Genomic DNA, 26,069 nt, shown 5'->3' with positions numbered 1-26,069 from the left:
TAACTAGCAGCGCGCATGTGCTGCTCTGCGAGACTTATTGTAAGGGGCTTTTGAAAGCTCACCACACGCGGGTAACCGCAAGCAATAGGCCACACACGCAGGAGCGTGACCTATTGCTTGTGGTTACCCACACTGGCGCCATATGTTTTGAATTATCGTGCCCAGACACGGGCGTGATAATTCAAAACATATGGCCTGGTGCTCACACACGCGTGCGCACTACTCGCGGGACGCTGCATTCCTTTTTTTTTTAAACTTCCAGAAATAACTTCTTCAGGCGGGGCGCATCCCTGGCTGGTACTGGTATGTGCGGTATGTGAACCTGCAAAATACGTGTGCAGTCATGACATGATAGGCACATGGCAGATGGCGGCAGAGACTCCCCTGATCCTCGGCTGCACAGGTTAGAGAATTCAGCTGTATTATAAAACTGGGGCTCCAAGGCAGCAGGGAGACTGCTTGTTGGGAATTGTAATTATTCTGCTGTTCTTTGCCAGCGTTGTTCATCAAACCAACATTCGATCGGGCTCCAAGGCAGCACGGAGACTGCTTATTGGGAATTGTAATTATTCTGCTGTTCTCTGCCAGCGTTGTTCGTCAAACCAACACTTGATCATGCGCAGGCATGGGAGCTCCTGAAACTCCTTGCCCTTCTTCATCCATGCTTGCTTATTGAGCCCAACCTCCTCTACCTGTACATGTCAACACTTTGTAATTAACTTTCATAGCTCTCCTATTTTAGTCTGGCTTTGGATCACCTTTACATTCTTGACAAATCTGATTACATTTCAAAATCATGTTTCTGGCTAATAAACATTTAGCACTCTGTATTCGACCGCCTAGCCCTCTTGGACATCTTTCTTGGGAATGTGATACTTTTTTTCATGCATGGATTGTGCTTACTGCCTTCTCTAGATTGTATCAAGTTACAGTCTGTCCAGGCTAGTTTAAAGCTCAAAGACGGATAATTTGCACCACTAACATACCTAAAATCTCTACCTTTGAGGCACGAGCAAGGTTCGCCTACCCTAAACATTGTTTTATTAAAATTGAATAGCTGGCTCTATGATGTGGCCTGGACAGTCTGGGGGGTCTCGCTCCCTCGCGCACCCTTAACTTGCCATGACACAAGGGGGAGTTATGTAGGCCACTGCTCTGAATCTTTCTCCTAGCATTGCTGCTGGGCTGGCGGAGTTTCTGAAAACAAAACTGCCCTGCCACAGTTCCTCTCGCTCGGTGAAGAGTAACATGATGGATGAGAACGGCTGATGTACAACTAATGTACAACTAGGCAGGAAATACCTCAGAGCAGAATTCTGGAGCTAGGAGTATTGCTTTTTTTTTTGTAGTTTTATATAGTGCGAACTCGACCCGAAGGTATTGGAGTACTTTACATGAGCACCAGTTACATTACTCAAGAAAACATTCATTTTTGTTAGGCACAGAGAGATTATGTGATTTGCCCAGAATCACAGGATGCTGAGCCTACACCGAGACTCGAACTGGGGAACGTTCTAAATTCGGCAGCTGCTTCAACAAGCATTGGCATAGCTAATAGGTCTCGCCTTTGGGACCTTATAAGTGTTTAGCCATGCAATACTTGATGTTGTTGCACCAAGTATATTGTGCTGGATAACTAAACACTTATAAGGTCCCAAAGGCGAGACCTATTGGCTATGCCAATGCTTGTTATGAGTAAGAGTTGGATCCAACTGTAACTGAACCTATATAGTTTGTCTGGATAATTGGTATTTTGGTTATTTGGTTATTTGGTTTTCCATGACTCCTGTGTGCCCTGTTAACTAGGATATGTATATAATGATAAGTTCTTGCTACGGCCCTCTATTCTAAATGATTTGAATTTTAATGTTTTTTTATTCAGTTTTAATTGAAATTAATTGGTCACGGTTTGCATTGTTTATATGTGCTTTTTTGTGATACAAGATTTTAACGATGGTATACGCTTTGCACTTGCACTTTACTAATGTTCGTTAGATGCACACAGGGTAGCACTTTTGCTCTCAGCACTTTTCAAAAAATTCTGAAGGTTTTTAATGTGACCTATTATTGATATTTTAACATATAATATGGAGAAGAGTTGACTTAATATGGATTCATCCTAATGTATCAGCATGTATGCAGAAAACGATGTCTAAAGAGAAAATATACTTGGTTTAATGTTTACACTGAGTGATAGTTTACAGTACAAGTTGCAATGATTTGTACACATATTTTGGTCATAAATAATATTATGATTCTGTTTTTTATGGATTAATGCGCCATGGAATTCCTGGCTGTGCAGCTCTGGGGTTCGAATTGTATTTATACAAACACATGTCTATGGTGGAATTTATTTTAATGGCATTTTAAATTAATTGTGTATTTATAATCTGGTGTGTACATATCATCCATTCGTAGGTACATATTACCTTATACTGTGTGATTCATTTCAACTATGTGTATCTCATTACCATTTATAATACTACTTTGGATCATTAGTAAGCCACTACGATAGAGGTCAAGAAAACAGACCAACGAGCCAGCAGAATAATGTGCAAGTGTGTTTTCTATGTTGATTGTGTTTGTTTCACCACGTTGTACAATTTCGCTGCATTTAAAAAAGATGGCGTACAGCTCTCTCGAATATGTGATCAAGGGCAAGTGGTACCCAAAATGCGTCTTTGAGGAAAATAAAAGATTAATTGCCTACATCTCCGGTGGTTCGTGGTACTCTGTTTGCCGAAAGCGACTCCGCTGAAAAACTGAGAATCTTCATGGTCTTGATATATATATATATCAAGGCCATACATATATATATATATAACAGACATTTGAGGTGAGCAGATCTAGAGTGTCGCTGGTGTTGAGAGTGCTCTAAGAGGAGCTGCTTTCCACCTAAACTGAGACCTACCCAGAGTTCTCTCCTTCTTTTTTGCATAATTTATGCGTCACTCTATGCCTGAAAGGGTTTTGTTTTGACTTAATACTGGGTGCTCCCTTGTGTCTGGACAAAGCTATACCTCTCTGAAGAGCTCTAATTAGAGCGAAACACTGTGTCAGGGGTTGCTTTTATTCATTTCAGGTTGGCTTGAGTTGGTATTTTACCAATTCAAAGCTGTAATATTGTGCCTGGAGTGATAAATGGCTTTTGTTATTTGACAGCTCGGCAAGGACTGCACTGTACTAGTCCTATGCTTAAAGACTTTGCTGTTTAAATGGCTAAAGACTTTGTCATTTTCTATCTCGGCATGGATAGAACTGTCTAATCCTATGCTTAAAAACTTTGATAGAAAAACAGACATTTGAGGTGAGCAGATCTAGAGTGTCGCTGGTGTTGAGAGTGCTCTAACAGGAGCTGCTTTCCACCTAAACTGAGACCTAGCCAGAGTTCTCTCCTTCTTTTTTGCATATATATGTATATATATATATATATATATATATATATATATATATATATATATAGAGAGAGAGAGAGAGAGAGAGAGAGAGAGAGAGAGAAGGAGGCATTTTTGGGACACTTTGTCATCCAGGATTATTTCATCTCGGACACTCTGCACCAGTACTGCCAGAGCCGGACTGGCTACCGGGCAGTTTAGAAAGCTGCCGAGCTGGGAGCTAATTTCACTATGGTGGGGCTGATTTCGTTCATGGAGACCTGCGTGTGCTTCGAAATAATTAATGCAAAACGAATTTCGTTTAGCACACGCAGGTCTCCATGAACGAAATCACCCCCCAGCTCAGCAGCGTTCCAAACTGCCCGGTAGCCAGTCCGGCCCTGAGTACTGCCCAGCATTTAATTTCATCTGGACTGAATTCATCATGTCCAGTCCCGCGCAGCATCTATCCCGGTGAGGTGGTTTCTGGGAGTTGTAGTGTATACCACACTGCTTCTGATGTGCGGTCATGTGACAGGGGTTTGCTGGTGCTCTCACCAATAGGAGAGCGCAGGACTATTTGAAAGTGCAGGTGGAGCAGTATCCTGATTACTACAGTGGCATCCGAAGAAGGCTTTGTAAGCCGAAATGCATCATGCCTCAAGCTGTGTTATTAAAACGTTTCCGTAATTACTCCCCGTGTGGCCTCCTCCTTTTCATGACTGTAGGGGCTATTTGTATATATATATATATATATATATATATATATATATATATATATATAAACGCTCCAGACTGCACCTTAACTCTGCACTCCCAGGCGGGTGCCCGAACGCGGCGGTGCTTGCCGAGAATTAAATTACCGCTACCAATTCCTTCCATTCAAGACAGAAATACGGGCACACAGGAAGCATCCATCGATATGAATTTTATTCAGCAAATGGTATGAGAAACAGGCGCGTTTCGGATTGCTCCTTGTAACACTGACGAAGGAGCAATCCGAAACGCGTCTGTTTCTCATACCATTTGCTGAATAAATTCATATCGATGGATGCTTCCTGTGTGCCCTTATTTCTGTCTTGAATGGACGGAATTGGTAGCGGTAATATATATATATATATATATATATATATATATATATATATACCACATCCTTCGTTTTGTAGAAAGAAAGAGTCGCACTCTCATAGGATCGTTTTGCCAATAATATTTACTCCTTAATTCCTTTCATTCATTCAGTTGGGACAACAGGCAATTAACCAACGCATTTCAGTATTTCGTAATACCTTGTTCACGGTCGATTTGTTTGACGAAGACACCCTAATTTTTCAAATATTAGGTTTTTTACGTCATTTGCTGTCTAGGGGAAGACTTCCACCACCCTGCATACTGGGACATGTAGTCTCCTCCATCAACTTACGTGCTTAATTATAAATGTAAATGTATAGGCATTTATATAGCGCACTACTTACCCGTAGGGTCCCAAGGCGCTTCGACCGCTGCGAAACCCTTCCTGGCTTCCCTGAGAGATGGTCCCTTAATGGGTATCTCCAGGGTGAGACCAGGCATCCCCGGCGGTCTGGTGGGGCCGTTAGTGAAGATGAGGCAAGCTAATGCCCAGAGTTGCCGAGTGTGATCGCTGATCAGAGTGGGCACCGAGGCGAGAGAATTATCGAGTCCGCTGACCCTGGTCCAGAAACCTGCCGCGCCGGGAATCGAACCCTGGTCCCGGGCCGTCCTCTGCTCTCGGGTCTGCCGCCTCTAACCAGTGAGCCACACTACTTCACAAGTGACAGTATATACAGTGGATTACAAATTGTAGTGCTCCAGACAATACACCAAGTCCCATATTATTTTACATTTCAGTTATTTTTCATAAGTGTCCATCTTTCAATGTTCTTTATATTTGGTTCCTATGTGCTTACTTTCTACTATTTATTTTGCAGGCAGCATCTCTACATAGAACCCTCTAGTGGGCATACTTATAATTCTTTAATGGTTAACCATTGCTTAAGCCTCCAGTGGGTTTTGGCCTGCCTTGTCCGCAATTGGGCCCAGTTTGTAAGGTTACTGCTTGGTGTTGTTACTTCTTTCTTACTGATTTTTTTCTGTGAGTTGTGGTGTCGTGTTCAAATTATAAATGTATATACAGTTCCTCTGATTGGTTGAGGCCATAGGGAGTCATACTTCTTAATTTCAGGATGTGGCACGATTATTTTTGTCTGAGAATTTTCACCCTGTTTCCTCCTCATTCATTTAATGATACCGCTTCTATGCCGTAGAACTTGAGGGATTTCCAGTCCCCATTGTGATATGCGTCTATGTGTTTAGCCACTGCGTTGTTTCTGTCCTTATTAACTGTGGCACGTACGTGTTCCAGCACTCTTTTTTTTTGTTTGCAAATAGTGCTGCCCACATATTTTAACATACATGGACATTCTATCACGTAGACTGTGTACTTGATTTTACAGGTTATTGGTTCCTTGATCTTCCATGTTTTATTGTTGGCCATCAAGACTTCTTCTGTCTGTTTTGCAATTTCGCACACAGCCATGACATTTTACAAAGCCTTTTGTTTTCAACCAGGAGTCATTTTACTTTTTCCCTTTAAAGTGACTGTGCACTAAGCGATCTTTAAGATTTTTGGCTCTATGGTATGTGATTGTTGGATGTGTACCCATTATTTTTCCTACTGTTCCATCCAATTGCAATATTTTCCATTTTTTTCTTAGGGTCTTCGCAATATCCTTAGACTCATGAGAGAAATCCATAATCAATCTTATCGGTTCTGGGTCAGATTGTTTTTTCTGTCTTTTTGGTGTAAGACATTCCTCCCTGGATTTTTCATTTGCTCTGTTCCAGCACCTCTTCACAATGCCTTTGTTATATTTTCTACATCTTTCCATTGTGGTGGCACTATGTTTCTTCCACTCATCCTCCTCACTACAGATTCTTCGCTCCCCGTATGGGATACTTGCAATTAGAGATGATTGGTGGAAGCTTGTGGCTTCTAAGGTTGCATTTGTGGCTGTGCTTTTCCGTTGGAGTGTAATTTCACTTTGGCTATTCTTAATAGATATTACCGTATCTAGGAAGGTTATCCTTTGTTGGACTTGGCCCTTTTTGGAGGGTCATCCCTGAACATTTTGCCTTCCTCCTGTATTTTTTCTGACCTGTTGTTGGCTGTTTTATGACACTAGACACTTTACCACTGCTGATCAGTGCTAAAGTGCATATGCTCTCCCTATGGTAAATTGATGTATGGATTAGTGACTCCATGATGGGCTGGTTTTGTTTACTTGTCAGACCCTAGTACAGTGCACTGCGTGTACCCAGGGCTTGTAAATCAAATGCTGCTGGTGGGTTTGCAGCACTGATTGAGCCACAGAAGCAGCCTGTAAAGTGTGTCTCAGGCCTGCCATTGCAGAGCCTATGTGCAGTCTGGTACTGCCATGTTGACTGGGCAAGTGCACCCACTTGCCAGTCTCTAAACCTTCCCTTTTCTGCATATTAGTCACCCCTATGGTAGGCCCAAGGGCAGGGTGCATTGTAGGTAAAAGGTAGGACATACCCTAATGTGTATGGCATGTCATGATAGGGAATTACAGCCATTTTCGTTTTTGACTATTGCAAGGCTACCTGTTCCCCATAGGCCAAAATGGGCAGTTTGATTATAACATCTTATAATCCTAGCTGACTCAGGGAATAGGTAAAAGTTCGAGTTTAGTATGCCTGAACTCAGAATGATAAAATACATCTTTTAGTGAAGTAGGTTTTAACATTCTGTGTTTGAAAATACCACTTTAAAAAAGTATGTATTTTCTTGCCTAACTGTCCAAGCCTTCCTCTGCTAGGTTGTGTATTCCTTGTCTGGAATTTGAGTGACAGGGGCTGGGGGATTCCAGGAGACAGGGTGAGTCAGCACAGGGCTGATTCTGCATGTAGATGGGGGGAGGAGTTGCACCTGGGACCTGAATAGAGCTGTGCCTGCCTTCCACAATGCTGGCTCCACCTCCTGTGGTGGTCTGATGTCCCTGGCCCACACTGTCAAAGGAAAGAAGGAGTCTTGTCAACAAAGTGCTCCAGGACTGCACAGAACTGGTTTGGACTGGGTACAGGACCCTCTGCCTTCAGAGGACAAAAGATTTGCTAGTATAAATATGAGGACCCAGATCTTTAGATCACTTTTGGGAAACAAGAAGAACCTTTACTGAGGAGAGAAACCAGAGTCACTGAGGAGGAGACTATCCCTAAGCTGAGTGCTGTTTGGGGGATTGGTCTGCAGTGGTTGCCTGGCTGCAAAGCAAGGAGAAAGCGTCTTGTATCGTCGGAGAAGAGTGTTTCCGTCACAGCAGATACCTTCGCATCATCGGAGAAGCGTGTCGCTGCCGTAGCCGCTGTCGTCGCATCACTGAAAAAGGGTGTCGCCGCATCGCCGAAGCGCCTCGCATTACCGGAGAAGAGTGTCACCATCGCAGCAGACGCCATTGCATCACCGAAGAAGGGTGTCACAGGGCCTGCTGTGGCTCAGACTCCTTGAGTCGCCTCACGGCCGTCGGGCATGCACGCTTCGTGTCGCATCAAGTAGAAGACGCCATTTTGTTTCATTGCTCCGGATCTTCATCACATCACAGCATTGCTGGTCGTATCGCCACGGAAGCGCAGTAAGAAACCGACGCATCACCTCCCCACGTGGAGAAGAACCGACGCATCCCCTACACAGCAGGGGGACCCGACGCATCTCCGTTCTTGCGTGTAAGGAACCGACACATCACCTTCCCTGCAACACTTTCGTTGTATAGCATTACGCATCCAAAGGTACATTGAACTTAAAGTGTCGCATTTTACATCTAAAGAGAACAAAGCTATTTCTACCATTTTTAAAGTACAGTATTGTGGATTTTTGTCGTTTGTGGTCTTGTGTTAAGTCTATATAAAAATACTTATTTTTAATATACAACCTGTGTGGTGTCAATCTGTAGTGTGTCACTGGATTACTCCATGTGTTCACAAATGCTTTACACACTGCCTCTGAGATAAGCCTGCCTGCTCGTGCCAAGCTACCAAGGGGGTGAGCAGGGTTTTTTTTAGGAGTGAACCCCCTTACCCTGACTAGACGCAAGGGTCCCTATTTGGTCAAAGGTACCTACCTCTGCCAACTAGAGACCCCCTAATTTAACACCCTTATATTACTGATGTCATACGTAAATTTCAGGTTGGTTATACTTGTGTTCAGAAGTTGAAAATATTCCTAGAAATCCTCTTTGCTTCCATCCTAGATGATCAATAAGTCATCAATAAATTGTGTCCAACTTACTATCTTTTCCACTAATTTATCCTATTTCGGGTTCCATGCCACCTCCTTCTCCCACCATCCCATTACTAAGCAGGCATAACTGGGACTAAAAGAAAATCCCTTAGCCGTTCCGTTGCATTGGCGATAAACTTGATTGCCAAATATAAAGATGTTTTTTGATAAGCATAGTCTAATCATTTGTAATAACATCTTGTTGTGTTTACTTTGGTAGATGTTTCTCTCTTGCAGTAAGTAGTTACATGCTTTCAAACCCAAGCTGTTGTCAATATTTGAATACATCGCTATCACATCTATTGTGATTAAATTATAGCTCTCCTGCCACGGTGTTTTCTGCAGGATTCTCAGGAGGTTGCTTGTGTCTTTAATGTATGAATTAAGTCAGACTACATATGGATTGAGGAAATGATTGATGTACTTTGCTATTGGTTCCAACAAGGATCCTTTTGCAGAAAGAATTGGGCTCCCCGGTGGTTTCTAGGGGTCCTTATGTAGTTTTGGAAGAAAATAAATTGTCGCCGTTACTGGGAACTCTACAGTTAGATATTTGCTCTCCTCATCATCAATTAGATTTTTTGTGCCCAAACTTTGATTTTTTTTTATCATTTCTCTTTTTATTGACATCGTTGGGTTAGTCTTCAATTTTACATAAAAGGTGTTATCTCTTAGTTGGCGATGTCTCTCCATGGTGTATGCCACACGGTCCCAGATCACTATTTTTCCGCCCTTATCTGCTATTTTTATTTCTATTTGGCTATCATTTGCAAGATCCTCCAGGGCTTCTCTTAAAACTTTTGTCAAGTTGTCTTTGTATTTGGATCTCTTTAATTTGTAAAGGTCCTGAATGACGGCTTCCTGGAATATATCAATTTTGTTTCCAGGTACAAGTTGCGGATAAAATTTTGATTTTGGTCTTTTTTCACTTAGTTCCGCCCCCAGTTGAGGACAGGCTGTTGAGAGAGATATATCCAAACCTTCTTCTGCATTCAAATTTAATAAAGTGGGGAAATGCTCCGATTCTTTTGCTAATAGGGTTGATCTTAATTTTTCATTTTCCACTTCGCTTTTCTTATTTTTTTGATTCTCCCCAAAATATTCTGCAAGTTTTATTTTCCGGATATATAGGTACAAATCAATCCTAGTTCGCGCTTGGTCCATCTTTTGTGTTGGGCAAAAGTTTATACCTTGTTTCAGAAGTGATGTTTCTACTTCAGAAATTTCTAATTTTTACAAGTTTATTACTTGTAGCTCATCTTCTACCGATCCTTCCTTTGCCTCATACTCCTCGTTGTTGTCCCTATCTTTTCTGATGAGCCGCTTGCTCCTTTTTCGTCTTTGTTGCGATTTCTTTGCATCCATTGTCTTCCTCTTCCCCTTCCTCTTTGTTGTTGTTGCGCCATCTGATTTTGATCCCACTGCTGTTGTTGCAGTACTAGGCGCATATCCCCTAAAAAAGTTAATTTTGCTTTTTCGGTTGGGGTTTCTGATTCACCACCACTCAGATCCGTAGAGGCTACTGAGGAAAAACTGCCTGATGTACTTGCTGTGATGCTTGAGCTAGCTGTTGTCTGAAGGGATCAAATTTCCGTGCAAAGGTAAATATACGTCCCTCGGCGTAATCGATGGTGTCATGTACAAACTTATTGTGTTTCCATTGTCTCGTTACTTCATGTTTTTCGATTTGTCCTTCCAGTTCATCCCAGAATTTGGTCATTTCCACATTTCGTTTTAAGAATGCCAATTCTTTTTCCACTTCTTGCAATTGTTCCTTAATTTTTTGTAGTGCAATTTCAATATACTTTACCAGAATATTAATCAACCCCAAAGATTAATTTAAGGTGTACTTGCCCCATTCTTGTAGCAATTCATTTGTAGCGTCTTGCTGACTAGGCATTAGCATGATACTTAGTCCTCTGGGGACGCGTTGTACCTCCAAATATTTCCCCAATGTTATCAATTCCCAAGATATATTTATCTCCTTCCTACTTAGTTTTTCCCACATCCGTAATTTACTCTTTGTGTCTGTTTTCACAATTAGGCTCTGTTGATTTGACTCATTTTCCATGCTGCCTTTTTCAAACATGGTTGTTAGCAATTCTTGTCTTTTGGGCTTTATTATACAGCACGAATACCACCGAAGGTATTGGAGTGGTTGACATAAGCACTAATTACGTTGTACAAGGATACATTCTTTTTTTTTGGGGGGGGGGGGTAGGCACAGGTGTAATTTTGCCCAGAATCACAGAATGTTGAGCCAACGGCAGACTCGAACCTGGTTTCCTGTCGCCAAAGTCAGCAGCTCTGCCCGTTATGCCATATCCATTTAGCACGCCTGTGTTAATCTGAGGTGAACTTTTCCTTGCCCATCCCTGTGATTCGGCCCGAGCTCCTTGTAAATGGCCTGCAGTGCCATTTTCTGCGTGCCTGCATGCTGATCCGGTGTGGTTGGCTCGCGGGAGGCGGCCTGGGCGGGGCCTGTTCTTGATGCAGCAGAAAGCATATGACAGCGGCGGCAGCAGCGGCAACAACAGCTCAGCTCGACTCGACTCCTTTTGCTGCAGTGAGCTCCTCGCCGCGTCCCTGGTCGCCACAGGACCCCAGCAACCACCAGCGTCTGGAGCCAAGAGGGGCTGAGTACACTGCGCGCTGTGCACCCTGCCTACGGACACACGGGCTGCCACTGAGAAGACGCGCCATCCCCGAGAACTGATGCATTGTTAGCAGACTGGAGCCTGCCTTTCTTTCCTCCTCCGCTGTAAACCTGCTCCGCGGCCGCCTTCATGATGCTGTGCTCAGCCTCCTGGTCCCCTCTCCGCCCGTGCTAGGCAGCGGGAGCATGGATGGTGCTCTTCGGACGACCTCTGCCGATTCCACCCGTCCGCTGCGGAGAGGCATGCTGAGTAATCCTGCTGTAAATGGGCGAGGACACGCGAAACATTAACCACGGCTTTCTGCGAGACCACAGCTATGTGACTGAAGGTAACGTCGTCCTGCAGCATCACCTGCGCCGGCACACGTTTTTGCAATTAATGTGCTTTTCCCCTAGGGAATCTCACGTGCAAGATGTAAAATGCAGCTTCTTGGATTTCTATTTTTTTTATTTAAATATATATATAGGTGTAGATATAACTATAAATATGAATGTGGAGCTATATAGCTGTATACATCTGTATCTGTGTACACACAAGCGCGTATATAAATATATACATCTATATCTACACATATAGATGGACACACGCACACACACATATATGCTTATATATAAAACATATATATATATATATATATGTACACATATATGTGCGTGTGCGCATATATACATATATATACATACATATATATATATATATATATATGTATATATATATATATACATATATATATATATATATATATATATGTTTTATATATGACATACACTCACCCCTACCTACACAGAGGCGTAGTAAGAGTTCCGTAGACCCTAATGCAAATAAGGAATATGCGCCCAGCTTCCCTCATGATATAGGTCGTAACAACCAGCTATAATAGTGGGCTCCTCGCGTGTCTTTAGCCCCGGTGCCAGTGCACCTGATGCACTAACGATAGTAGTTATATACAGACACATATATACCACTAGCACATTTGTACATTCGTCGGTGTGCTCTTATAAGACACATTAACGTTTCCCTTAAAATGATGAAATGTGTACTCTCCGCGGTTCTCATCCCTAGCCGCCTCTCTTCTGCTGATGCACGCTGCATCATCACCGTTTCCAGCCCCGTCGGTGCGCGCGAGTGTGGGTGGGCGCGCGGAGTGCCCAGGCCAGTTACTATGTGAAAGTTCTACTGCAACAGCCTGGCCTAAAACAGACCAATCGCATGCGACCGTTGCCCCTGGGTGTTTAGAATGTGATGGATCAAAAAATGCTGTAGTAACATCACCATGCGTCAAGGTGCTAACCATGTATTTGAAATAAGGTTCTGAATTATTTACTTTAAATCCATCTGTACTTAGTATTACCCCGATAGGGACCAACCAACCCTTGGATTGTGTGGGCGTGTGAGGAGATTCCTTTTCTTCTCTCCTGTACGAATCTTCCTGGGTGGGCCTTTTTCGTTGGGAAGAGTAATCTCCTCAGGTCATGCAGATGTTTCGACTGGGCCGCGTGCGTGTGTTTGTGTCTCTTGCAGTGCCGCGGTGTCGGGATGTGTCGCCGGCGCGGTGACTCCGGGCAGGCCCAGGGAGTGCATCTGCAGAGCGCGTTGCAGAAATAACACGTCTTGCATAATTCAAGCTCACGCCAACCTGATGTCTGGCCAATGGGAGGGAGGCAAGGGTCTCCAGATTGTGTCGTCATCTGATCGAGGCTCACTCATGTAACACGATCATGCCGCATCCTGTAATGTGACCAGCCGGGACCCTCTCACCTGTCAGCGGTTAGTAGGTCAGGGGTGTGCGGGGACCACGAATTACTGTGCGCACCGCGAACACTGCGGCATTTACTAACGTATGCACCAATGGAACCAGATGGTACCTCCTGCGTGTGTGGAATACGGACTTTACAAATGAGTAGAGCAAGGGCGCTGTCACGTAATTTAGCAGGAGAGAACTGTGGGTTTTGGGGCGCTCTGCCGATGTAAACACTCTCAGTAGACTGCTGGAGGGGTGTTGTTTAGAGACAACACCCAGGTGCCAGGAGGCACACGGCAGAGGTTGCAACTGGGCTTGGGATGACAGGCCCAATAACCAATGGCTTAGGGACTGTAGCTGGAGTGTGCTACAGTCCCGGGTGAGTGTCCATTTTGTGGCTGGTCCATGGCCGGCCTTTACATGGGTGAGGTGGGTCCAGGCCCAGGGCGCCAGTTTTCTGAGGGGCGCATGGAGCTGTGTGCTTTAAGGTTATGCCAACAGCCACGCCCTTCTCAGCTTGCTCTAGCCTTGTCCCTGCCTGTTCGTTTTTGTTTGTCTTATTTGCCAGTTTAAAGCGGTTTTAGCCTTTCATTATCATATGGCGGGCAATGTTTTTAACGCCCCTTTAGCCGCCTTACTTGCCCCCCCTTCATCTTCTGATCCTGCTGACTCACACCCAGGGCCGGCGCTAGGCATGGGCAGTGTGGGCAGCTGCCCAGGGCCTGGCACTCTGCCTGCCAGGATGGGGCCCCCCACAATGGCAATTAACACCCCACCAGTCCTCGTGTATGTCTGCCGATCAGTGTGAAAAAATGCTTCACAAACGGGCTCATGGGAGGGGGCCCCCCTCCTGGGGCCTCAAGGGATGGAGTGGGAAGGCCTAGGGGAGGGTACACCTCTCAGGCAGCCAGTTCAGAGACTCGGCAGGGCGCCCATTGTCAGCACTTTAGCCCACACAGGTTTAACTCAGCCCCCAAGCAATTCTCACACCTTCAGTTGGAAATGGGCTGTACAAGAGTTGCTTGGGGTGGCTGAGAAGAGGAGCTGCAGCCCAAGTGGAGTCTGCACAAAGCAGCTTCCCTGAGATCAGATGGTGTCACCTATGTAGATTTCAGGGGCCTCCCACATTCCCTTTTGCCCAGGGCCCCGAAAATCCTAGGACCGGCCCTGCTCACACCACCAAAACCATCGTCTACGTGAGGCAACTAAGCTATCAGTGATGTAGGTGGGCTGGGGGAGGTGGGGAGACATTTGTGTCCGTGCTCATCCAGGTACTGACCAGTGAACACAAAAGGGACCCCCTCCTGCCTCATTTAATTCACTACCATCAGCGAGGGTGCCAAATTTCTCTCTGCCCACAGCCAGGGCACTATCTTAGAAAGGCTGGCACTGGGCAGGACAAACTTTGTATGACCTTGTAGCCTGTACGACCTTTTAGCCTGAGTGTAAGTACCATGGGGACTGTGATGGGAGTGTCCTTACTGTCCAGGAAAGTGTCCATTTTGTGGCAGGTTGAAAAGTGTACAATCTTATAGCCTGAGTGTAAATAAAACCGGGATAGCTTGATTGACGTCTGACATACACTCTTGCATTGGTCAGTTCAAATTGTAAAAAAACATACCAGGCAGAATAGATAGGTCTTCCACCACCAGCTCTTCACCATTCTGCAGAAATAACTGAGTACACTAGGAGTTATTTTGCACAGATGTTTCTACCTATGGGTATCTTTATAGCGCAAATCTACCTGGAAAGCAATATAGCTTTAAGCATAAAATTAGAGCAGAGTCATCCAATGTAGGTCCAGGCAAGTCAGATCCAAGCCAGATGTTCAAGATATCCAGTGACTATGCAAATGAGTTCCAGTAATTTTCTCTTAATGCAAGTGTGGATAGCCTGAAGGGCTTTCATGGACCTGGTCCTGCTGAAACTACATTAGCGGCCCCTGGAGCACTAGAAGATAAGCGGTATCCAAAATGTGCATACAGAATCCATCCAGACATGGAGCTCTCATTAGCATGCATGATATACTGCTGTGTGGCTGCGCAGTGTCCTAGGCCGCTGTCAGAAATCAATGAGTGCTGTAATCTCATGATTTCCCTCGCCCGTGGAGACCTTAGCAGCGAGAAGGTTATCTGGGATGGAACAGATGACCTCTCCTTACTAGGGAGCAATAGTGCCCTGTCCTTGGTGATGTCATAAAACAGATTTATATTAAAGTAACTGCAACACCAGGTACTTTCATGGTTTTATTTAATTGGTTGTTATGTTGGGTGCCACATGCTGTTGGGAGACCTCATTGAATTACAGTACTTCAGTGAACGCCTTCTAGAAATGAGGTACAATCTACAGGCACGTCATAGCCCCCTGCACCTATTTATTTAAGAGGCAATTTCAGTGGGTCCTGTTTTTAGGGAATTTCAGCCTCCGAACATATGGGCAGTAATGAATGAAGATCCTGTAGCACACATTCTGTGGTCAAGCATGTGTCATGTTGAACTCTGAACCGGAACTGAAAACCTTCACCTATCAACTTTCTACCTGATTTAGGGTCTAACACTATTAGTACGCCCCTCATACCAGGAGATTTTGAGACTCTTTCTTCACCTCTTCCTTTGCACGGTCTAGTCTTATTTTCCTCTTTCCGTGATTGTACGGCAATGAAAGACAGACCAAACTTTTTCACAATGATCTTATTGGGATTTTTCCATAAATCATTTAGGTGATTTGTGGTGAAAACAGAAATCTCATCATCTGGCAGCAGACATTCAGTAAGGCGGGATTTCTACTTTGACTGACATCTGAGACTATTACAGTGCTCCTCTTACCTCCACTTTGGACTTTGTGATGCATGGAAAGCAGAGAACAGAGCAGTCGTGGAGGTGCCGGAGAAGGGCTTGTTTAATTTTAGGTGGTCAAGCTCTACAACTACTATGGCAGTATACCTAGAATTCAAGGGTCGTCATTTCCGTACACAGATGATTCATCCCGGAAGTAATGCTGTAGTGAAGATTGTCTATGTATGTCTGTACTTGTTGTTACTGACAGTTGAATTGTCCTGTTGCAGTTAGCTTTGACTATCACTATGTTGCTTCAAAGAGGTCCCAGTTTTCTGGTTACATCTGCTAAGGCAAAGGTCATTCAGTTGTTGATGGAGGACATGCTGGTTATGATGGATTCAAGGCTTCATTGCTTAGCGCAGCGGCACCTTCCTCTGAGGCGTTATAGTGATATCTGCAGTAGATATTCTAATGTTTGGATACTTCGGCATCATGGTTATCCAAAGTATGATACTTTTGCAATAGTTCATCAATATCAACCAGCTGAGTTTTTTTTTTACTGACCTCAGTAGTGCCTCCACTGTGATCTTTTGCTAGGTGCTTATTAGCTACAGCTGGTGCATTTATTCATTTGAGCTGTACTATCCCCTATTTATACAACATAGTACGGTTTTTATTTGTAAATGTATCTAGCTAACATGCTAGGGATCACTGAAGCCTTCTTCATAATCACAGTTGCATACATTACATATGATTAAAAAATATATTGGACCTGGATTCTTCTTTGGTTGGAAGATCGTACAATGAATGCATGAATGATAGAAATGTATATAAAATACAATATAGCCATGTGGCTGTTTCAGGATACTGACCATTGACCAAATTGCTTTCTAAGTCATTAAATGTGTATTTCTCTGCAACTGCTACAATTTTGAGCAAAAGTTCAGATAGGAAAGAAGAATTTTGATATTTCACGGAAGAAATTCATGACATTCCATTCCAGCACCTGCTGTGACATTTTATTTCAGAACATTCTTAATTCACATGATCAAGAGCTTTCATTACTTCAAATTCACAGTGATTCAGTGGATGCAATACATACCTGGTACCTCGGGTTTCCCCATGACTGCAGTACTCCTTTTGATGAGGAGTGTTAAAAATGAATATTTGATCTTTAAACAGTTATTATATTTCCCCAAGAGTAGTAGAATCGACGAAGTGTGTGCCTCCACCCTGCATCTGTGATTATGGTCGTGAGCTGTGGAGGGTGTGCTCTGGTGACTCTTGCAGTACAATTGAGGGCAACAGGGGGTTTTAGTGGGACTATAAAGGAACCACTAGGGCCTTATAGGAGCCACAGAAAGAGTGCTGTACATTGGTTTCACCAGGTGCAGCTCTACGTCTGAGAACTACTCCCCAGAATACACCCGGCTTAGCCGTCAATTTTGGCTTCCACTACAGGAAAAGGGCTTTTAGAACACAACGGTACCAATACTGCGAGTCTTCTGTGGCACAGCACACACCTTTGATCAGCACAGTAACATATTTTCATGTGACTACATCTCATTTGCATTACAATAATTTATAATTGTTTACTTAAAATATAAAAAGGTGAAATGTAGTCACTTTTTACATTACTTATCTAACAAACTATATAACTCAATACATTAGACACATGTTACTGCATTTAGTCAATGTATTACAGAACGCTTAATATACTTACTTTAATATTTGTAGCCTTGAAAGCCAGAAAACACTCTGCCCAGACTGCAGAAATGACTCCTTAATGTCCATTAAAATCACCTTTGTTCTCATCCATTGGGTTATTCGTACTTAATCTGCTGACACTGCTTTTCCGCTATTTAAGAGGTCACCTGGTCTTACCTTTTCTTTTCTAGTTAAGATCCAACCTATGACTTAGTGATTGCGTTGGAGTTCCTGCATTCATGAAGGTGATTCTTTCTATGGCTTTCAGTTATCTCAGATACAGGTTTCAAATCTGATAAACGGGTGGATGCAGCAAGGATGAAAGATAGTGGTGGGAACAGGTTGCGTTTTAAGGTTAAATGAAAGGTTTGCATCAGAGATATATTGCGGTTAAAGGTCACATTTAGAGGAAAGGACAGGGGCTAGCGGCAAAGTTACAGTAAGGTTTAAGATTTTGTCTTAGATCATCCTAGTGTCAGAGTAACGTTAATCTTCTAGGTTATGGTCATGGTTTGGGATAGAGTAATGATTAGCGTCAAGATTATCAGTAGGATTATGGTAAAGAACACGGTTTGGGTAAGGCGGAGATTAGGCAAGGGTTAGGTTTTGGATCAACACAAAAGGGCCGAATGTGTGTTAGATTTAGGGTGATAGTTCAAAACAATTTCCAAAGAAAACAGTTTACAACAATATAAAAAAATATTGCAAATTAAGGAAAAAGTTTCATTTTACACACCATTTTTAATGACATTTTAATATCCAAATAGTTTCATTGAAATTTTAACTGACCTTTTCATTAAAATGCATTTAGTTGTAAAACATTTCTCAAAATCGTTACTCAGAAATGCATTTAGAGGAAATTACACAGATCCATTTTCCACATACAGTTGAAAGTCACATTTCTACCTACTGAAATGAAATAGTAGGACTGGACATCATGCTTCCAGCATGTTGCTCTATAATTCCCAAAAGTTGTGTGGCCACACCCAAAACAAATTATTAAAAAATTGAGAGACTACAAGTACCATAATGCCAAGCAGGAAATTAACTATGAAGATACCACAGCTGCCTAGCCTCACTAGGAACATGCATCCAAACAAGCTTTGGCAAAGCCAATAGGTCTCGCCAGAAGCAGGCCTATGGCTTCTCCAATGTTTTTTTTCCCAGATAGTCACAGTGTGCAAGCATGGCACCATTTTGGAATGCTTTTGCTTAAGCCTTATGACAAATCATTCCTCCATGGCCAATAAGAATGTGCACAGCTGACGACCACCTTGGAATACTTTTTAATAAAGCTTAAGACAATGTTGTCAAAATTGCCGACGTACAGAGCATGCAAGCCAACTATCTTCCAATGCTTTTTACAAAACGATTCCAAAATGTATGCCCATGCTTACATTCACCTGAGCTGTGGTACATTCCTCTATGTTTACTAGATTTATGACAAATACTGAATGATGATTTACCCACCGCCCATGATGAGCCAGTTCGTACCCTCCGAAATTCGGAGTGCGCGAACTATGGACGGTACGAACAGGTACATCACAGCCTTGGGAACTCATCCCCTCATAAGATTCCAGATTATTGGCTGGATACTGGACTAAATTTAATGGTTCTACATTTTTAACCTCAGAAACTTGAAATCTTGCTGACTAGTGGGAAAATCTTACAGACTGCCGTTGCTTTCCAAGTGGGGAGTACATCAGTACGATTTTAATATCTATAAGGACTTCGACTCGGTGCAGGGACTCACCTAGGTTCCACATATATGTCTTTGGCATCTATTTTCGGCCATCCTTGAAGTGAGAAACTACTAGGCAAAATCCAGGATGCAAGTGAGATCGGGATGGATTGAGACATCGCTTCTGGGACATTATTGGGCAGAGCTCTGGATATAGTGAAATCCATATATTACTAGGCCCCGCACTGATCGGTGAAATTCTATTTAAGCCCTGATGAAGTTCTCCGATGGAGAACGAAACGCGTTTGCTGGAATCTAAAGCTTTTTTGATACTGATTGAAAAATAAAGGAACTTAAGTAAAAACATATTTCTATCATCTGGACTTTGTTATTCCACCCACGCCTAACAAATTGTGATCCAAGGATCTGGAGCACAGAGGTATCAATAGACGGTTGATGCCAGGGCTTGCTGCGCGGGACCTGTACATATACTAGAACTGGCATGAGGTGCAGGAATTTATAGTCAACCGTCTTTTCTTTTGTGGTTACTATTGCCCAGAGTCACATGGTGCTGGGCTGATCTCCTGCTGGGCATTGAACCGTGAGCCCTCCGGTCCCGCAGTCTGTCACCCAGGCCGCAGCACCACACCTTTTCCAGCTCATGCTTTCCTGCTTTCCTGCTCAGGGGTCTCGGCTTTAGTGGTGCATAAATGGGCAGATGTGTGTGATGAGGGAGATGCCTGTCATTCTGCAAAGTGTTGAACTGTGACCTTTTAGTGACAGTTGCTTGGCACACTTTTTAGAGAGACAGGGGACTATCATTCATGCATAAAACGGTATCCGTAATTTGTGAATTATTTAGGCTACATTTATTTTCTGCTTGTAGTAGAATAATATTCGTGCAAATTGAATTTTTGAAAGTCTAATACCCTTACACAGGGTTTTAGAGTAAAAGTATATCCATAAAAATATTTGAATGAACAGTCATGAAAAGAGAACTCGACATGAACGTTAGGTTAGAGATACTTTCAAGTGGTGTAGTGTAAATAGATAAAATCCTATCACAGGGTGGGTCTGGTCTAAAGATTCACAAATTAAAAGCTAGTGGGGATTATTCTGTATATGTCCAGGTCCATGTCGGTGAATGATTGACGTAAGCACAGAAAGATCCTGTGATGCCAAACAACAGGTGACTCAGGAATGGTATGAGATTTGTCATTGATTCAGGCAAATAGCATTTTTGCTATTTTGCTTCTAGAACGTTCCCTATACACTGGAATAAAGGCAATTTCCGACCGTTTTGCTGTAAATTTATATCCCCAATAAGGCGCACCTCCAGGTTTAAGTCTTATCTCACCTTACAGCAACGCCAACCTTGTGTTCATTCCTTGTGTAAGTGAGGTTCCATGTGTTAACCAGTCTGACGTTAAGACCATTTTAGAATGTCAGGAAGTCATCTTTCTTTAAGAAAGACATGCTTAAATAAGTAATGTTGAAAATTAACTTCTAAAGGTATTTGCTTGTTTTATTTTAATTTGGTCGTATTTTCATACCGCGGACCTACCTTCGGAAGGAGCGAGGAAATTTACATGGGGTTTGCAATGTGGTCTGATTTTATATACAGGAGGCGTATTACCATAATTTAGGGCCATATTTATGAATGTTTCAGTTCTATATTTCCAAATAGCGATTTAATGGAAATCGCTATTTGGAAAACACAAAGTTTTATGTATGAAGGTAAGTATTCCACTATTAGCAATTTCGTTAAATTCTCCAGCCAAGGGAACATTTTTCTAGTCTAAAATTTTCCATAACATATTGTTTGTTAGTCCACAAGTACAACATATTAGCTACAAAAACTCCATTTAAATGTTTGCTGTAATTTGGCAACGCATTAACGGAGTAGTAGAGTACAACCAAGTAATATGGTGTAGTATGTGTTGATGTATAAACTATATATGGCAATATATAATCTTCATGTCAGAAACACATAAATCACACCATAAACTATATTATGCAAACTAATTAACCATTTATATACAGTAACTATATACATACATTTTAATATTTATTTATTTATTTCGATTTATATAGCGCGTTATAACCCAGGGGTCTCTAAGCGCTAGTCCGATAAGCACCGCAGGAATCCTAAAAAGACCCTTCCCAGAAATTTATAGCCCACCCCAGGCCTTCTGGAAAAGAACAGTCTTCAACCTCTTCCGAAAGGACAGCAAATTAGGTTCTTTACGCAAATCCGCCGATAGACTATTCCAGACTGCTGGGAGGGTGTTCGAGATGGCACGACTGCCCACTGTCGCCAATCTGAAACGTGGTTGTGTGAGAAGGGTTGCCTCAGCAGATCTTAGCACCCTAGCCGGTTTATATGGAATCAGGCGGGTCTTAATGTATCTTGGTGCCTTACCATAAAGGGATTTGTGTGCAATACACAACCCTTTGAAGAGCACCCTCTGCCTTACTGGGAGCCAATGTAGCTCACGCATAAGTGGGGACACATGCGTGTTCCTGGGCTTCTTATGAATGAGCCTGGCGGCATCATTCATCACCATCTGAAGTTTGTCCAGGAGTTTTTGGGGTAATCCTAAGTAAAGCGAGTTGCCGTAGTCCAGTCTTGCTAGAATCATTGCGGAAACCGCCCGTCTCAAAGTGGAATAGGACAGTAGTGGCGCAATTTTTCTAAGTTGACGGAGCAAGCCAACACAAGTTCCTACCACCGTGGTAACTTGTTTCCGCATGGAAAGTTTGTCATCCACGTGGATGCCCAACCTTTTTACTGCCACTGCCGGCGGCGGACCAAGTTCCCTAGGCCAGAAACCATCATGCCATGGATTACCAGCGATGGTGATAGGTAGAACCTCCGTCTTGTCCGGGTTAATTTTTAGGGAGTTCAGCGACATCCAATTAGCTGTGTGCTTCAAAATGGTTTGCAGATTTGCTGACGCCCCAGGAGCATCATCCATTTGGATAATGATTTGGGTGTCGTCAGCATAGTTGTATACCTGACAATCCATTTGATTCAAGAGTGCAATCAATGGTTGGAGATATATATTGAATAACAGGGGCGACAAAGCCGACCCCTGTGGCACTCCACAGGAGATCGATGTTGCAGTAGAGAGCAACTCTCCCAGCTGAACTCTCTGTGTCCTGCCTTGTAGGAAAGAAGCAAACCAGGCGTGGGCTGTGCCGTGGATGTCGAGATCCCTCATCCGCGACAAAAGTTGTTTGTGACAAACAGTGTCAAACGCCGCGGAGAGGTCTAACAACACCAGGGCACCAGGTATCTTCTTGTCTGCCCTATTCCGGAGCTCATCCACGATAGACAGCATGACCAGTTCCGTGCTGTGATTAGCACGGAACCCTGATTGGTTTAGTTCCAACAGACCGTTCCTTTCTAGATGGTCAGAAAGGTCGGTCAAAACATGCTGTTCCAGCACTTTGGCCAGGAAAGGGATCTGGGAAATAGGCCTAAAATTTTTTTGGCATTTCACGTCTGCCCCAGTCTTTTTTAGCAGAGGGATCAACCTTGCCTCCTTAAAGGCAGTAGGAACCTTGCCTAGCGCTAAGGATGAGTTCAAAATAGATAATAGATCACACCCAGGAAGTGTCTGAAAACACTGAGCCTGATGAAGAAATTAACACACAAGTGGAAATTGATGACAGCATAATTGCTACTTCTACACCCATAATTCAAACTCCAACTTCCAGGGGAGCGAACATGGTACCCCTACCAGACTTTGAGGGAGGTGATAAAGAGCAAACACAAGACAGGAACAAAACTTCACCTGTGTGCTGGACACTGAGGCAACGTAGAGTCCAACAACATTCAGTTCATACTAATGATGTCTCTGATGACATGTCAGACAGTTCACTATTGATCGATGGGCCTGAGAAATCAATTGTCACAGTACAGCGCCTGCAAGTCAAACAGATAAAAACAGTGAATAGGCATCTGCACAGTATGTCATGTTCAATGCTGAAATTGCAGAAAGGTCAAGAGCGTTGGATAGCTGCCATGGAAATGGAGCAACGTTGCAAAGCCACAGGCGCCAGCAGCACATGGCATGCTATGACGAATTTACAAAATCAATTAAGCAATTGACTTTAGCCACCCCCACTCTTGCCAGGGGGACTGTCAACATCCAAAATGGCATTGGACACTGCTGCCAAGATGTTGCACGTGGTCTGGTCCAAGTGACCACAGCTCTGGAGAACATTCAAACACATAACCTGTCAGTCCTGAACATATTAGCGCCTGAAAATGAAGATGTCTCTAGCCTCAGTGGCATATCTGTGCAAAATGGATGCTCTACAAGGTGAACAAGCCAACACACATCTGGCCCGCTATAACCCCAACTTCACTGCCAAGTTCTGCTAAAAAGATGACCAACACTAGAGGTTGTAAAAAGTAACTTTTGTATGCACTCACATGTATGTTACAAGATTGTTCTGTTTGTGTTCTCAACATTTGTTGCTTTGTTTAAACAATGACATCCCATAAGGATACAGTTGATGATAAGCAATTACAAAATATAATTACAACTCGAATAAAAGGTAATCTTTCAGTAATGGAAAAACATTACCATCATGTGTGCTGGCTATTTTATTTACCTTAAAAATAGTTGTCAGTGATATCTATGCATCGTACTCGACCCTCTGCTGAACATGTCCTGTCTTGCTGAATCTGTACTGGTGGTAGTTCGTCCTCTGAGTCTGATTCTGGCACCATGTTGACATTGTGCAGACCCTTCCCCATGGCTATGTTGTGATAAAAAGCACAAGTAGCAATGATTTTGCAACAGGTTTCAGGTCTGTAGAGTAGTGTCAACAAATCTTATTTAGCCATCTAAATCATGATTTCTGCATTCTGGGCATTCATGTGCTCTACAAGTCTCCCCATCATCATCATCATCATCATCATCATCATCATCATCCAAATGTCTGTTCAATTAGTGATCACGTTGTTTTATGTGCTCTGTTGCACTGCCTTTTACTTCTGGTTCTTAGATTAAAGTATGGTGTCAGTCTCCAAGGGTGCAAGGCGTGTGCACTGTCTCCTTAAATAGTATGAGAAGGAGAAAGAATTAGATTATTTTAAAACATGCTATATAATACTGTATGGATTGAGCTCCTAATCCTCTAACCAAGTAAAAAAACATCCCTAAATTAACCCTAGAGACAGACGGTTATTTATTCCATTGTGTCATGTGTGCTACCCGGGAATCTGGCTGCAAGTTCAGTTATGATGCATGAGGCACCACACACTTCCTAATCATTGAGTTAATAGGTGCTTTTCCTGTTTCTGTAAATGAGTTAATTTTCAGAGGGGGGACATATGGCAATATGTGTACCATCAACACAATAATGCTTGGAGACTGCCCTACCCTATAAAACATTAATTTAGTGTGTTGTATATCTTGGAGGGTGTTTGAGAAAAAAAAGAAATTGGTACAATTTGCCAATCATGATGTAAAAAAACTATGGAAAAACCCATAAAAATGCACTTTGTGACACTCCCCCTGCTACTGCTATAACTCCACGGTAACTTAGCTATTGCCTTGTACCCTTGATGCTCTATTATTGTTTGTAACTCCATGGTAACTGCCTGATTATAAAATGTGTTAACAATATAATACCTGTGCATGTGATGAAACTGCATTGCTTCTGGCTGTTGGGTTTGTAGCTGAGAATGTAACTCAACAATTAAATACAAAATGACCTCATTACTCACTCCATACTTCTCATTTATCCTCTCCTCAGTCTTTTCAAACAGCGTGACCCTCGCCATAAATATCCTCTCCAGTCTCCTCCTCTGCCTACCAGCCAAAATCCTCACCCTCTTGACCAGGACATACAGAGCCGCCATTGTGAAAGAACCAGATGCATTTCAAGTGACTTTTTATAATTTGCACCAAATTACCACCGGAAACACATTGATGGTATTTCCTAAATGGCCATTTTGTGACTAATTGCAATTAGGAAATCCTGTGTACATAGTGTTAGCAAATCGCTATTTGGTAAAACCAATTTTCGATTTCCAATTTAGAAATGCAAAAAATGCAATTTCTACATGATGTAAATCACAAATTGCACCATCGAAAATGCCTTTTTTACATACAAAAACATCATTTTGCATTCCAAACGACCTGGAATAGTGATTCGCACCATTAGGAAATGCAAAATGGCTTTGTACATATGGCCATAGACCCTTAAAAGTATTCATTTTAAAATGTCAAAGTATTCTTTATATATATTAATCTGTAGGGGTCCAGATGCAATTGTTAGCATGGCATTTAATCCACATTGTTGATTTAGGCTTGAGTGGGGGGACCTAAGACCATGAGTAAAGTAAACCTTGCCCCAGGACAGGGGGTGAGAGGCTTTGGGGGAGGGAAGGCAAAGGAAAAGATCTTTACAATGCGCCATATTGTTTTGAACTATACAAGATACCTGATATTTCAGAATACGTGTTTCTTAAATAGTAGACATGTCCAATGGTTCTTTCAAAGTAGATATAAACCACAAATTATAAGGGTGTAGTACCTGTAGGACGGCCTGCACAACAGATAGAATAGATTGTCGAACAGGGTTTGCTAAACTTTCTCTACTTATGGCCGGTGAACCCCAATATGTATGGTAACTTCGTCTACATTGTAGATATAAGTACATGTATCATGGTAATGAATGTCCTTATTACAGTTATTTCTTGAATAATTTCTACAGATAAACGCTGCTGAAATTTACTGGGTATCAATGTGTAGTAATTACGAAAACACATGGAATTTGGCCTGGTGAGCACTAATTTCCTG

At 42.8% G+C, this 26,069-nt stretch overlaps 1 protein-coding gene across 2 annotated transcripts in view; it reads left to right on the top strand.

The window, feature by feature from the left end:
* Nucleotides 1–11,209: 11,209 nt before the first annotated feature.
* The window catches only part of PPP2R2C (protein phosphatase 2 regulatory subunit Bgamma), a 597,242-nt gene continuing 582,382 nt past the window's right edge, over nucleotides 11,210–26,069 (top strand). For both annotated transcript variants that reach the window (XM_078678502.1, XM_078678501.1), the window contains exon 1: nucleotides 11,210–11,667. In XM_078678502.1, coding sequence (XP_078534628.1) covers nucleotides 11,604–11,667 — 64 coding nt within the window. In that variant the 5' untranslated portion in view covers nucleotides 11,210–11,603. The remainder of the gene's footprint in view (nucleotides 11,668–26,069) is intronic.

The sequence above is a fragment of the Lissotriton helveticus genome, chromosome 2_2 (assembly GCF_964261635.1).
Source record: "Lissotriton helveticus chromosome 2_2, aLisHel1.1, whole genome shotgun sequence".
In the NCBI taxonomy this organism is placed as follows: Eukaryota; Metazoa; Chordata; class Amphibia; order Caudata; family Salamandridae; genus Lissotriton; species Lissotriton helveticus.
This window is presented reverse-complemented; position numbering and strand designations above follow the sequence as displayed.